Raw genomic sequence first — 17157 nt, 5'->3', positions numbered from 1 at the left:
TAGTTTATTTTATCCTCCAAACCAAACGTTCATGTTTTTGTGCGGATTTCAATATGAACAATAATTTTGTCATACTTTTTGTCTGAATATGGATAGAGATAATCTCATCGTCATTTTTTTTTATATGTGTAATCTCATATTTTTACATTACTGAATTGCCATAATCTCGGGTTTTGTTTGATAATAATAATGACATTTTAGCATATGCATATTTTCTTTAAGTGAAAATTACCATATCTATAGCGAGGCGTGGGATGTTTAGAGGGATTGCAATTTACAAACCAGTGAAAAGATGGAGGATTTAACATTAGGCCAAAAAAATATTAGAGATTATACATTCAGATACGATATGCATATATAGTATGATCTTCATTATTTTCATTGACGATTACTTATGATAATAAGAACACGACATTGGATTGAGATTTCTAAGATTGGAGTAGAAAAAAGTGTGAAAAGCAAATTAAGATTCTAAGAACCGATGAAAATGAAGAATATAATGATCTCTAAGGTTGTCTGAAAAGTATTTGTTTCGATTTGAAGTGAGTTTTTCATATGTGTAGTGCAATTTTTATTTTCTTGGAGAAGTTTACAAATCCAGCCCAAGTTCCATTTATTCACATAATCAATACCCAATTTGAAGGGCTAATTGCTTTTTTGGATTTATATGATTTATACAAGTTGTGTGGTGGAAACAAGTTTAATGTGATGTTTTTACCGAATTCTTAGTATGGTGATTGAACATTTTTTGGTAAATATTTATGGAGATTTGGATGCCGCGAACATGTATGCATTGTATAAGGATTCAGATTTAGTAACCATTTGGATTGAGGAGACAATGACATACCTTGAAATGGTTTTAGAACCTTTAGGAAACATGGTAGAAGTTGAAAAACATTTGTTAATTCTGGTCCTGTAGGTTATATTTAATATAACATGGATGATAACAACAAGACTTTATCATTTCATTTGGAGTCTGATAATCCTAATCTGGAGAATGTTTTATGTACCAATGATCCTAAAATTCTAGCCTCTGACCAAGTAGTTGAGAATGAATACGACCAAATTAATCCTGAAACTAGTGCTTCCAAACCAATACCTGTGCAGCAAAATAACACAAAAAATTGTGAAACATTTGATTGTTCTGGTTCGTCTTTTCTGAATTTGATCCATATGGGGAAGATCTATTTAATGGTAATCATGAAGATCTTCATGTCCAAACTCTAATGAAGAGGGGCCTAGACATCCTATTTTCAAAGATGGGCGGGATATGAATAACTTTTCTCTTGTTGCAGGAAGGTTGATTAGGGAGGTTGACAGAATACAATACTATCTTCTATGGGACTACTTTGAGACAATGAGACAATTTAACCCAGGAAGTACTTTTGTCCTCGAGAGAAATGAAGATTTAGATCCCCTAATATTTGACAATCTTTATGTAAGCTTCCATGCAATGAAATTTTCTTCTTAGCAGGTTGTAAGCCGATTATCGAACTGCATGGTTGTTTTTTGAAAACAATACATGGTGGCCAGTTGTTGGTTTAGATGATAATATGATGATATGGTGATCATTGCCTTCGCAGTAATACAAGTTGAGAACATAGAGAATTGGACATGGTTTCTGACTATTCTATTGGAAGATATAAGAGGAATAAGAGAAAATAAATGGTCATTAATCTCAGATAGAAAGAAGAGAATATTAGAAACACTGAAAAAAAATTTCTGATTGTGAGCATAGATATTGCTTGAGGCTTATATATCAAAACTTCAAGAAAAAATTCAGAGGTTTAGAGTTAAATCTCTTGTTTTGGAAGGTTGCTACAACAAGAAACAAAAATGAGTTTGAGGAGCATTTGAAGAAAATGGCAATGGTGGATCTTAAATTGAATGAAATCCAAGAAAAAACATATGAATGGCTGAAGAAAATTCCACAAATTCATTGAGCTAGAAGCCATTTCTCCACTGGATGCTTGTCTTACGTCGTGGTTAATAACTTGTTTGAATCCTTCAACAATTACATTATGGATGTAAGGGACAAGCCTTTATCATAACAATGCTCGAGTGTATAAGAAACAAGCTGATGAAGATAGTTCAAGTGAAAAAGGCTGGGATGGAAAAGTACAGTGGAGAAATCTGTCCTAGCATTTTGAGAAGAATTAACAAGAATCAATAGTTTTCTAGAATCTTTTATTCAATATATTCCGGTGAAAATGAGTATCAAATCCAGTGTTTGTCGGCCCAAGGTGTGTTAACCCAACATGTTGTTGATTTGGTGAATAAGATTTGCACATGTGGGATGTTTCGGTTATGGTTATCCATGCTCTCATTCATGCACTGCTATTGGTGAGAAAAGGCTCAAGTTAGATGATTTTGTCAACAAATACTAGGCAAAGATGCATATTTAAAGGTATACTCGAATATGATACGTGATTTTCTCAGAGAAGGTGATCATTGCAAAACATCATGTCAACAACTAAAGGCATCGATTTATTAGAACAAAAAGGGCAGACCTCAGAAAATGAAAAGAGACAAGCTGATGAGGACAGACAAGGAGTATTACTCATACATGTTGAATATGCTTGGAACTTGTATATGTTTTCACTTGTAAAAATCCAATACATCCAAGATCAAAATATTTTAGAGTAGCTTCATATGAATAGATTTGAATTAAAAATTCATATTTCAACGATTTTGGCAGTATTCAATGCAGGGGGCTAATCAAGAAGTTGTTGGACAAAAAAAAAACACATGCACAAACTGCTGCTAGTCCTCAAAACAGAACACCAAGAAGAAAATCTCATGAATCCTCAAGGGGATCATCAAAAGAAAAAACATGGTCAAAAGTGAGATATAAATCCAAGTGTAAGTGGTAATTATATGATATTATATATTAATGTGCTTCTTGTGTCATATCGTACAAATGCAAGAGAAAGATCAGATGCTGATGCTAGTGCTAGCTATAGTACAAGAGCTACTGGAGTTGCAAGTGCCAGAGCTACAGCTAACGCAACTGGACTTGCCAGCGCTAGAGCCACTGCAAGTGGAGATGCAAACATTACTGGTTCGAGCCAAGGAACAAGTTCAAATCGAGTTACAGCAGAGAATACCACAGTTTCAAGGTCGTAAAGATGGGGGTTCTAGGATACACATGACCCTATTTTGATGTATTTTGTGTCATACTTTGATGTATTTTGTCAAGTAACTTCGATGTTTGTTAGGTCATGGAATAATTTATCTAGAATGGTTCTTTGATCTATGAAATTTTTTTTTCCTAAAATGATTCTTGGATGATATGAAACAATTTTTCTAGTTATTTTTGTATCAGTATCTTTGCTTCAAATTAAAATGAATAAATTGAAGAATGATAAATAAAAAAACAAATACATTGATATCCCGACGAATTACAGAATTCATAGCTTAGCATTTTCAACGTCATTGACTACAAATTCAACACACACTGATACAATACAATTAAACACAAACTAACCATCTTTCAACCATGAACGTAAATAGTTTTCAACAATTAAACACAACATGCACTTTACTTCAACAAGAGAACAACCAACACTAGTTCAAAAAAACACAAGCAACCCATGCACATGAACGTAACCAGCTTCAACTGCACCATAATTTCTTTCTCGAACAGTGGACATAACCTGCTCTTCATGGGGTTTATCTCGACTTCTAGCACCACCATAGCTGCTAAAACTCAGACATCTTAAATCACCATGATATTCATTTTCGTCTCCGTTGGGATGCAAAGTAAAACAGTCAGGGTGACCCTCAGTTTTCATTTTTCGGACAACACGACCATGATATCAGCCCTAATGTTGTAAGAACAGACCGGAGGTGTTGTATACATGGTTCGCCGGAATGGTTGCGGTGCTTGGAACGGCAACGATCGTTCCAGTTCCAATGTTATGTTGAGGAACGGTTGCGGAATGGTTGTATAAAAAAATTAATAAATTCAAAAAATTGGTAAAAAAATGTAAATATAAATTACATCATACTAAAAAATAAAATATATAAAGGTATTACAAATTAATAGATCAATACAAAACTATTTTACAATAATAGCACAATAAGAAAATACACACTAAAAATTATAACATACCAAAGCTAATACCATGAAGAGTGACGCGGAGGAGCGAGATCATTGTTATATTCTTCATCACTATCTCGTAGATTAAATTGATTCCGAACATTTGGATATTGACGTTATTGTACATAGGGATATTGATTAGATTGAGATGACGAAATATCATTAGAATGGGATGATTGATTTTGTAATAGTGTTTCGTCACGACGATTATAGTATCCGAATCCACGATACACAGTAGAACTATCAGCTGTACTTGAAGATCTATACTCGAGACCATGACGTCCAACACCATGCCATATAGATGATGAAGCCCTAGCCAATGCAACATATAATTCTTTTAGTGCCTACATACACGTTTTTTTTTTTTTACAGATTGGGGGGCGCATATGCGCGACTTTCCGAGCGCATTTTCTGCCCAACACGCGCAAAGGCGCGAGATTGGGGGGCGCATGTGCGCGACTTCCCATGGATTTTAGCGACGGTTTTACCAAAACCGTCGCCGATGAACCGTGATGAACCGTTGCTAGTAGCGACGGTTCAAAACAAATCCATCGCAACTTGCGTTCCGTTCCGCCCGTTCCATTCCGCTCTCCCGTTATGCGGCCGATAAAACGCCACATAACGCCGCTACAATACAATAAACGATTTGGCCTGGAACTTTGGAACGGTGGCCACCGTTCCCATTCCGTTCCGCCCGTTCCGCCCGTTATGCAGCCGTTCCGACGAACCATGGTTGTATACCTTAAACCAAGCAATCCATTGTGAAGAAGCAACCCAAATGTACAATGAAGAGAACAATTTTAATAATTGGTTTTTTTTTTTTTTTGAAAAGTAAATATATATGTGGAAATGTATTCAAATTGTAAGACTAATTTATAATAATTATTACTATTTAATTTTCAAAAATAAAAGAAATAGGAAAAAAAAATGGAAGTGGGGTATTTTGATCATTACGACAAAATAAACAAAATTAGTCTATCATTTTAAAATCACATCAAACACAGTATAATTTATTTTATTATACTTTTTTGTCTTATCTTTCATTTTCTTACCATTATTATTATATATCTTTTATTTATCAACCATGCTAACCAAAGAGTAATGGTGATAAAAAATTTAAATTTTAAATATAAAGAATATCTTTGAAATAAATAGTCACTTTCATGAAGGCAACGGAAAAATTGAAGAATATGTCTCCTGTAAGACGGTGTCAAGAATCTTTATCTGTTATACGTGTTACCGATATTCATAATAAAAAGTAATACTCTTATGCATAGTTTGATACATGAGATAAGAGAGCGATTGATAAATAATTCTCCTTATCCCATGTTTGGTACATTTTTAAAAAGCTCATGATAATATCATGGGCACTTGATAAATAATTTTTTAGAAGGATAAAATATCCCTAATAGAAGGTGTGATAATTTTAATTTAATGATAAAATACACTACAAATGACTTAATTACCCTCAAGTTATAAATGATTTTTTTTATAAATCTATGCTAGTAGGTAGAAATTAAAATCAAATAAATATTTTATTTATTTTTATATAATATATAATATGATAATTATATAAATGAATTCGAGATAATTATATAAATAATTTTTATAAATTTCAATAAAATTATTATTATCACTCGATTAACCTTAAAAATTGATATTTGACTTGATTCAAAAAATTAAGAGCTCAATTATCATATTATATAATATATAAAATTAGGTAAAAATAAATAAATCATGTTTTGGGATTGAAAGCTAAACTCAAGCAACAATTTTGAAATTATAAAATTTATTATTATAAGGTTAATTTTGTCATTACAATCTAATATATAAATCTAATCACTCTTATTAAAATCATACCAAACATTAAATATAGTATCCTACATCTTATTTATCCTTAACTTATTCTTATATTATATATCACGTGTTTATCCTATCATGTGTACCAAACTATGCCTTAGCATAAAAAAGTAATACATTTTCATTTATGACATAAATAAGATATATGTCTCATAAAATATGATTCGTGAGACCGTCTCACGTGAATTTTTACCAAAATTGAAAGCTTGTAAGAGGTCAAGTTGGTGGAATTAAGGGTCGTTGTTGCTCATAATTTCCCCTAGTGGTGGTGGTCTCCCAACGTCAGCTCAATGCTGACACCAAAGAAGACAGCTAGCTGAGTGAAAGCGGAAAATTAGTTGCTCCACTTTGAGCACGACCCTTGAAAATTATGTGATCATGTAATTTATGATGTTTGTTTAATAATTTATATGTTTTTTTATCAGAGTGTTGATATGATTTCGAAAATTTACTATGTTTTACTAAAAATTAATGATATAGCGACAGATAAAGATGGGAAAATTATTGAATTTTCGATATATCGAGGATACTGTACCGAAAAATAACGAAATTCTCGATATGATATAGTACGATATGAAATTTGAAAATTTTCCATATATACTAAAATAATATATATATATATATATATATATATAAATATAATATGTTTAAATAATAAAGTTAAATTTTTTTAAAAATGTCAGGTATTTTTCAACATAAAACGATATGATATATACTGATATCGTATCGGAATCTCGGTATTCCACAACATTTCAGTATAATTCATATGCTAATTGGATGAACCGGATATTTAAATATATTGAGTCTCAGTACACCAAAATTTTCGGCAAGATATCAATATAAATATTTTTAATACAATTCGGTACGATATATAATATGAATTTTTAGATAAGGTATATTATACAATCGCTAACGATAGACATGGCAGAACTTCGGTAAAAATGGCTAAATCGAAAGAAAAATATAAGTTATTGGACTAAAATTGTAAATTAACATCCAAACATAACCAAATATAAAAATAATGTAAGTTACTAGATGGAGATATAATTAGAGATTATATCATACCTATCATGCATTTTTCAATTATATTCATTCTAATTAAATGATTTTTACTGTAGAATTTATCGTTCTAATTAGTAAATGAAATATCTATTGATTTTTATTTATATTACAAACAATAACATAAATAATTTTAAAAAAAAAATACTATCGAAGTACATAATTTTATGTAATTTGGACAATAAACAATTTTTTGTGTATTTTTTTTTCAGAATAACCAACTGTTTTTTGGTTGTTCCATAATATGTCCTTTATGTGCGTGTGTACTTAATTTTGACTTAAAATGTACTAAAACCAACCAATCTAATAAGATTTTTGTGATATTGTCTCACGAATTTATATATTTGAGACGAGTCGATCAATCTATATTTACAGTGAAAATTAATATTTGACATAAAAAATAATATTTTTAATAGAGGAGTCGAGTAAGAGAATCGTCTCATGAAATTAATACGTGACACGATCACACATACGAGGTTTTGTACAAATTTATTTGGACAAACGTGCCATTAAAAGTTTCATTCTTCTCGAAATACATAACGACTTCAAAAAAAATCTTTCATACCAAAAAAAAGAAAAGAAATAATAATATTCAACGAGAACATAATTATGTCGTAGAAATCATGAAGCAGCACTGCCAACACGTACAAAATTTTACTTTTAAATTGTCCGACCCCGACAACTTCTTTTGGGTTTCTTTGTCTCATAAAAAAATATTATTCACATAATTCTTAACGAGTTAAAGATTTTTTTAATAAAAAAATTAAAATAAAAAATCAGTATATGTGGCCAAAACTAAATATAAATCATAAGTTTTTATTTATATATATAAAAAATATCAATCTATCAGTAAACATTTAAATTTTGGATTAAATGTAACACCAGATCCTTTGGCTAGCTCTAGTTACTTACAAAAGGTGCGGAATATTTACATAAATATGACTTAATCAACTCATCTCACACACATCGGTGAGATTTGAACCAGCCTCAACTTTACTACTAAAGACATCTCCAATCCTACGTTAAAATGCCGTTTCAGTTTCCTTCTCCAACGAAGCTGCGCTATTTTACAAAATAGTCCAGCTTTTTTTTAATTTTTATTTTTATAAATATTTATATTACATATTATAAATATTATTTAAATAATAATATAATATTATTGTAGGACCGAACACTTGCCGCTTTACCAAAAGCTATAGCTGGTGGTAATCGTGCAACTCAAATATTTTAAACCGCACAACAACTCAAGCACCACGACAAGTAGGGACAGTTATTGCACCCAACAATTTCCCTCTCAATAATTGCATTCATTGCAATCAATGAGAACCGAATACGTGACCTTGACTCTGATACCAGTTGTAGGACCGAGCGTTTGCCGCTTTTCCAAAAGCTATAGCTGGTGGTAATGGTGCAACTCAAATCTTTTAAACCGCACAGCAGCTCAAGCGCCACGGTTCGATCGTTTTACCAAGCAGGGACAATTATTGTACCCAACAATTATTATATTATTTTAATAATTAGATATTTAAACATAAAAGTTAAAATAAATCAAATAGATGGATCGAAGAATGTTCACATTCTGTTCAAAAAATAAAATAAATTTAATAAATCAAATAAAAAAGAATATTTCGAGAATATTATTTTTTAGAGTAAGAGTTGAAGTAAATGAGTTGGAGATGAATATTGTATTTGGTGCAAAAATTGTAATATTTTAAAATAGAGTTGTTTTAAAATAGAGTTTTGGATTAGAGATAACCTAAGACAAGAGATTCTGTATAGCTACTTACGAACCCGCTCAGAAGCTCAACTTTGATTTTATTTTTTTATATAAAAAAAAGTAAAATTAAAAATCAAAAATCAAATTCATTAATTTTAATAAAAAAATCATATCATAAGTTAAATTTTAGACACACCTAATTAATCACTCAACCTGATATCGTGAATCCCATTCCTTGATCCATTATGTCAATGGAGATTATTCCTTCTGTCTGTGGCAGTGGCACACCTCACATTTCCTCTCTTCTGTTGCTTATATATGCCTGAGGCAAAGGTGTTGAATTCGTCTATTTTCACAACAAATAATAAAACATCGAGAGAGAAAAATATATGATTTTTCGAAAAAAAAAAAAAACATATTGTGTATATTTAATAATACAGCTTGTTAACTAGGTTCAATGAAGAAATAAAAGATTTTGTTTTTCTTAAGTTGGATCAGTTTTGTTTAATCGATATTTATGAAAAAAAATCAAATCTCGAGTAAGTCGAACCTGTCGGAAATTAATGCAATTAATGTGGGGGATGAGGTTGGCAGATGGTAGTTTGTGACCGTCATATTTATGACGACAACAATACGTGTTGAGAAGCTCCATACACAGAGCTCTCATCCTCTCATTTCATTCATTCCATTCTTAGTTCTTTTATCTCATCTCATAGCATTTGAGTGCTAGTTATATAATACTTGTGATGTGTTTGTTCTACTGTATTAATAGAATGCATGTTCTCTTTGAAAACACATTGAGTGTTCGTACACCATAAAATATTATAGTGCAAGTTGCCGCACGTGAAACCAACATAACCGAGTTTCAATATCGATGTTATCAGTTTTGCTCAACTACTTGGTTAATTGAATGAACTTGATTTAGTGATAATTTTAGGGTGATTTGATAAGTTGGTTGGTTAAATATAATTGAGTGTCACATTAAAATTTGTGATATTTTTGTTCAAATCTACTTTTTATGTGATGCTACGTATCATCTTCACGTTATTGATAAATCTATTTTTGTAGTACTAGCGGAGCAATAATATCAGTGGGTTGCTAACGTAAATTTGTGGAATACATGTCATTTATTGAATAAAGAATTTTTCGAGGAAAAAAAAAACTTAAGTCGTGTTTGGATTTGGATTGATAAATTTCGAATCGCGTTTATCATTTGAACTCGTCTTCCATATTTAATAGTTGATTTCATGCTTTTTTTTTTAATTCTCGATGAAAAAGAATGTTTTTTTTAGTGATTTTTTAAAATATTCATGGGGTTTATAAAATTCAAATGTTTCCTATGTAAGATGAAAACATACGCTTTTTGTTTGTGCTTGTGAATGCTAATTTTAGGAATTTTGTAACTGCTATAAGGTGGTGAATTTAAGTCTGTATTATTAATTGAAGTTAAACCTTTCGTAATATCCAATTTTTGGTATGAGAATGATTTTTTTTTTTCATAATTCCAAAAATCTCTTTTATCAACTCAAGAGTAGGTCTTTTGTGAGACGGTCTCACGAATCTTTATCTGTGAGACGTGTCAACCATACCCGATATTCACAATAAAAAGTAATACTCTTAGCATAAAAAGTAACTTTTTTTATGGATTACTAAAATAAGAGATATATCTCACAAAATACGACCTATGAGACCGTCTCACAGAAATTTTTGCCCCCGCTCAATTTTATTTTTTATAATTTTTTTTCCCATTATATTTCTTATGTCGTCTTATCACATGAATAGTGTGTGTCACGAGCTGCTAGTATTTATTAAACGTATGGTTGTCTATTTGTATTGATTAGTTTTCTTTATTTTTTTTTTATCTTTCCAAATGTATGAGACTAGATGAATAGTGACATTGAAGATTGTATTTTTAATGAGATAAAATGGTTAGTTTGATTTTATAAATACAATGTACAATTATTGAATGACCAGCCGTCACGCTCCTAGACCAAGTTCCCGCAAGCGTTCTTGTACAAGGAGCTCCAATAATAAATAATTCATATTTGTTCTCGTTTTACAAAATGACTAACTCAAATTGCTATAAAATTTAATTATAAACTACCATAAACATCTTTTTCTAGCTTACGTGGCCAAAGGGTGTTATAATTATCGCTCATTCAGAATGTGACATACTCATATAGGCATAACACTCGATTCACAAATACCCAGAATCTAGAGTTGAATGTACATGTTCAAGAAGTGGCTCCAGTACACGTATCACTTTGTCAAGTTGGTTCAAGATGTGGCTCAAACCTATTTAACACTTTATCTTGTCTATCATTTATTTTTCGTTGTACTTTCTAGATATCATGTCATGCATCATTCTGTCATGCATCCGACCTAGACTCACGTACATGCGACTGCACAATGGGCTACTTCGATCGTATATGTTCTAGTTTTACAAAATAGTTAACTCGAGTTGTTATAGAACTTCATGGTAAACCATTATAAACTAATTTAAACTTAATTTTCTAACTTGTGTGAGACAAGAGGCGCTCCACAAACCTTTGTGATTTACAAATTGCAAGCCGTTGTTGTGGCATGTGGATAATTTATCTTCACCTATTTAGTTGATATAAATTGGAGAGTATGTCTATTGTGAGACGATCTCATGAATCATTATATTTGAGATAGGTCAATCATGTCGATGGTCAATCATGTTGATATTCAAAATAAAAAGTAATACTCTTAGCATAAAAAGTAATATTTTTTCATGGATGACCCAAATAAGAGACCCGTCTCATAAAATACGACCCGTGAGACTGTCTCACACAAGTTTTTACCTAAATTGGATTAGCCAAAGATGTCGGTTAATTTATCCTTGTTTCATTTGATGTGATTTTCTAACCGAAAAATTTATAAATTTTGATAGAAGCGAACAAAACTATAATTTTACTAAATTTGACAAGAACAAGTAGTTTTAATATTATTATGTTATATGTTAATATATTTGAGTTTATAATCCACATATTTACTTTTGAAAAACTCTTCTTAATGGAAAAATAAATAAAATTTTGAATATGCTATATTAGTCAAGGGCCTATCTTTTGAGTTCTACCTGAATTTCAAAAATATTATATTTCATTTGGATAGATAAAATTTATAGTTGGAAATTTCAAATCCATAATAACAAACTAATTATTTTGTTTAGAAAAATCCAATTAACATTGGATTTTAAATCCAAATGTACATTTATTTTACTATGTTTCTTTTGAAAGAAAAAAATCTATTGAGTGGGAAATTAGAGATATTTTGTTCCACCACAAAAGATTATTTGATTCTTTTCTTTCAAAAAAATTTCATGATACATGAGAATAATGGTTTATATGATTTCTAAAAGTGGGTTGGAGGAAATAGTAGAACTCATACCTAACTGAAAAATGATGTTATTCAAATACATTTCAAGTAGTTGTAATAAAATTTGAAACTATTTTAGTTATTAAACTAATTTTTTTCCAATCGGAATGCTAACCTACCTAACTTCTATAGCTGTAGATGAACTATACACTAAATTTTCATAGGAGTCAGCGTTGTTTAACTTAGAAGGGGAGTTGAGACCGAGCTTGTATTCCAGTGGTCACTTTTCCGTTAGATTAGTTGGCTTCTCGGGTTCGATTCCACCTCCCTAGATGTGTTGTATTAAAAAAAAACTTAGAAGAGGAGTTTTATCAGTTTTTATTCTTTTCTAAAATAAATTATCAAATGATTTTAATTTCAGGTTTTACGGATCGTTGAATCAATTCAAGTTATTTAGACAAAAGCATCAGAAGTTTAAGTCGTTTTGGCAAGAAGCCCAGCCACAGAATGTCAGACCTCAAGCTACAAGATCTCATATGTCTTTGAAAATCCAATCAATTCAAAAAGGACACTGCAAGTCAAGTCATTCCACAACTATCATATTAAAATGATTACACATTATCCTACCAACTGTTGAATGATAGAAAGCTACCTATTTCGGACATGGTGTGTCGGCTTTTTGAAAAACGACGATCTTAAAGTCGCAAACACAAAAGAAACATTAATTAGAATTTAATGATAGGTACGGCAATTGAAAATGACATTTCCATTCAGTTAGTAAACAATACAGTTGAATAGTTCCGACCGTTAGAGATTTTCAACTATAAATATTTAGAATTCATAGAGAAGAAGACTACAAAAACTTAACCAACAAAACAGTTAATTATTCTCAAGCATGCAATTTTCAAGAACTTTGAGCATACTCAATCTTTCGATTTCAAGATCCTCATTTAGTACACCCATATGAGAATATATTAGATCTTCAAGGATCATTATATGCTACACCAACAACTCAAGCCGTCAAACTAACCGTTCGTATTTGTATCATTTTCTGGTGAACCGAGGTTTTTAAAGATCCAGATTTGTAAAATGATTACAAAGAAGGCAGTGACAAGACCTAGTTGAAGTAAATTGTTGCAAATCGTTGCAAAACCTAAGTGGGAAGAAGTAGTGATATAAGTGTTTTATCTCCAAACATCCATACGATTACATTTGTCTTATTTCTTAAACACTCTATATTCTTGCCATCACATTTCAAACTGTTTCTTGTTAAACTGTCAAACATAGTTCATCAGTAATCAAATCAGAGTATTTCCACACTTACTCATTTTTCAGTGATCGACCAACTAACCGTTCAAAAATATTATTTAGCCGACTAAAAACTGCTAAGAATGGTAAAAAATTCACTCACTTTAAACTCTAATTCTAGAAACTATATTACCAAAATATATTGAGTAGTACAAGTCTCGTAAATATAAAAAAAAATAAGCACACTATTATTTTTTATTAATAAAATGAACAAAAATTCTTATAAAATACACTATGAGTGTGTGTGTATATATATATATATATATATAATATAGTTATTTTATATTAACCAGCCTCGCCTTTACAATGGACGAGAGTCACGAGACTATAAAATAAAGTTTTGTTGGTGTCCTGCCTACTCCTACGACGGGACAGCATGAATCAATTTTTTTTTTTTAAGTTCACATTATTTTGTTACAATTTTGAAAAACGGGAAATTTGGGTTCAGTCCCCAGCCGCCATTTTTTTTTGTGTTCAGTCCCTAGGTACTTTTTTAGTACCACATTTCCACATGAATTGTACCACATTTTCACATGAAGTGTACCACATTTTGTATGACATAGTATCACAATTTTGTGGGTAGGGAGTGAAGCCAAAGAAATTTTTTGATTGGGGATTTTTTAATAACTTCCCCTTTGAAAAACACTAAGATTTTAGAAAATGACTTTAAACTGATTAAAAAAAAACCCAACTTGGAAGTGTTTTTCTTTGATTTCGCCTTTTATTCAACTTCGGTAATGATGGATTCTTTATTTAAAAAAACAAATATAATTCAATCCCACATTGTCAAAAAAGTAAGAAATTTAATAATAAAACATGTAACACCAACATTATAATAATGACGTCATGGCCAATGACGCTCTAAATATTACATCATGGCTTGCGAATCGCGATCTCTACCCAAACACACCCTTCCCGATTCATTCAAACGTGTCAATATATATATCACATTTTTTCAGTATCCATTAAAAATCTTCAAATGGTTTCTGATTATTTAGAAGAAGATTAAAATTTAAAACTTTGTTTTATGTGTATTGATTTTTTTTTAAATATAATTTTTGGTATATTTTAATGGAAAATAATTTAAAAATCAAATAATTTCTGACACAAACATTGCATATGATAAATTGTGCGTGTCTATATATATTGATTCCTCGTAGGTGTGAGATTGCTCATACAACATTGAAACATACTAAGATTTTCTGTATCACGTGATGATCGGAGAAATGGCGATGGGCGGCGGGTCAGCAAGAATTGCACCGGTTGCGGAGGAAACCGGAGAGGTCTCGAGGAGCAGGACAGAAAGCAAAACCCAACAAGAATTTGTGATAATTGTGTCGGAAACAGAGCCGCCGCGGAACGAGCAAGACTCTTGGCTACCCATTACAGAATCCAGAAAGGGCAACACTTCCACTGTTGCATTCCATTTGATATGTTCTGGAATAGGAGTGCAGCCTCTTCTACTCCCCGTTGCCTTCTCCTATCTCGGATGGTGAGCAAGTTAAATAAACATAAATCGATTCAATTCACGTTCGAAAGGATTGTGAATTCAACAGCGTACAGTTAGATTAGTAATGCATGATCAAGAATATGGCCTTTTACATATTGATTGATGGAGAATCAAGAATCATGCCTTATCTTTTATTCGTGGAGATATTTTGTCCGCGATTGCAAAATATTTTATTAAAACTCTTGACGGTCCACAGGTCGGGAGGGATTCTTTGTCTGTCTGTTGTATTCTGGTGGCAACTCTACACCATATGGCTTCTTCTTAATCTTCACGAATCAGCTTCTGGAATTCGTTACAGTAGATTTCTCCACCTCTCTACGGTAGCCTTCGGTTAGTATCCGTACCAAAACATTGCATGTGTGTGTGTGTGTATATACACACACATACACGTACGTGTGTGTATTATTATAAACGCATCGTATATCTGGTTAATTACAGGTAACAAATTGGGAAAGCTGGTAGCTATCTTCCCCACAATGTACCTATCTACCGGTACATGTGTGTTGTACATAATCAGCGGTGGCAACATCATGGACCAACTTCACCACGCCCTCTGTGGAGATGACCAGCTCGAATGCGAGGCGAAAGCATTAAAACTTTCTGAATGGTTTCTAGTTTTCATATGTTCAGCCACCTTAACTGCTCTTTTCTTCACTAATCTCAACAAACTCTACCGTGTTTCCCTCATCGGGTCTGTCACCGCAGTTGCATATTGCAGCCTTCTGTGGGTTCTGTCGGTCAGTAAGGGCCAGCTGGCTCATGTTTCGGGTGATTATTCGACGATGGAGGTTAAACCTACCGATACTGGTGATAGAATTCAGAATGTGTTGAATGGTATTGGAATCATTGCTCTTGCTTTTCGAGGGCATAATCTCGTGCTCGAGATACAGGGAACCCTGCCTACAAGTCCAACACAGCCGTCGCGTAAGCCCATGTGGAGAGGAGTGACTATTTCATACCTACTGATTGCTATGTGTATGTATCCGCTGGCAATGGTCGGGCATTGGGCTTACGGAAGCAAGGTAAACAAATACTTAAGACATAAATTTCCATGAATCCTGATCTGAATACCGAATATATGAAACACTCAATCAAAATATGGTCCTTTTGTCTCTCAGGTGATAGTGGACGGAGGAATTCTTGGTGCCTTTACAAAGTTCCACCAGAACCATACATCAAAGTACATAACCGGTGCCATATATTTCATAATTCTGATCAACTACTTGTGTGCCTTCCAAATCTACGCCATGCCCGTGTTCGACAAATTTGAACATATCTACACGAGCAAGAAAAACCAGCCATGCCCGAGATGGCTTCGTTCTGCCATTAAGGTCTCGTTCGGAGGATTAACATATTTCGTAGCAATGGCTTTCCCGTTTCTACCAAGTTTAGGAGCCTTGTTAGGCTCGATCGCACTTCCTCTAACGCTGGTGTATCCCTGTTTCATGTGGGTTGCCATCAAGAAGCCCCTCCCACTCAGTAAAATGTGGTGCCTAAACATTAGTGTTGGTTCATTAGGTGTAGTGTTGAGCTTAATGTTATTCAGCGCAGCTCTTTCGTCTTTGATCGTTAACGGGTTAGATGCCAACTTCTTCAAACCCAGAGCTTTTAGTTTGTGTCAACTGATTAACTGAAACAAGGGGAATCAGTTTTTGCTAGAATTAGTTAAGTTATGGTAAAAGATGGACTGATATCGGCTCGAAATGATCAAATCAGTTTAAAAACAAAAGTTAAACAGTTAAATACATAAGATATGTTTACCGGACGGTGACCCGTTCGATCAACTCACCCTTCAAGTGTATATCAGATAACCCACATTTTTTTTCTTTACACATATATATATGTAAGAACATTAGATGCAACCTCGCGGTAATATCCTCGTATAAGCCTCTTATTACCCCTTGCTGATACAAATATAAATGGTTTGTTCAAGTATAATTATGCCATGTTATTTTTATTTCAGAAAATGGTGATAATGGAACTGCTGACACACAAAAATCTGCTGAATTTGGTAGAAATATAACGATTTGGGGATTCTCTAGTTACAACTTTTTTCTGTCTAAAGTGGCTTATTCATGTGGGATTCTGCAGTTTTTAAAATTGTTTTTAAAAAAGGTTTGATGAACCTATCCATCACAAAAATGATGCTCGTTCTCTCGACTTTTGTCGAACCGGTCTATCGGATATGGGTCACCAAAGCAAATGGTGCCAAGGGCAGTAGTAAAGTGATATTCTTTAGTAAATTATTGAAATCTAGAGAAA

At 32.3% G+C, this 17157-nt stretch overlaps 1 protein-coding gene across 1 annotated transcript; it reads left to right on the top strand.

The window, feature by feature from the left end:
- Positions 1-14434: 14434 nt before the first annotated feature.
- LOC140815392 (lysine histidine transporter-like 7) lies at positions 14435-16529 on the top strand. Its single transcript, XM_073174518.1, has 4 exons — positions 14435-14877; positions 15092-15225; positions 15334-15917; positions 16014-16529. Exons 1-4 carry the CDS (start codon positions 14600-14602, stop codon positions 16527-16529), a joined length of 1512 nt encoding a protein of 503 aa, XP_073030619.1. The 5' UTR covers positions 14435-14599.
- Positions 16530-17157: the final 628 nt, after the last annotated feature.

This window comes from Primulina eburnea, chromosome 15, assembly GCF_022965805.1.
Source record: "Primulina eburnea isolate SZY01 chromosome 15, ASM2296580v1, whole genome shotgun sequence".
NCBI lineage: Eukaryota > Viridiplantae > Streptophyta > Magnoliopsida > Lamiales > Gesneriaceae > Primulina > Primulina eburnea.
The sequence above is the reverse complement of the archived record's forward strand: the minus strand, read 5'-3'. Positions and strand labels throughout refer to the sequence as shown.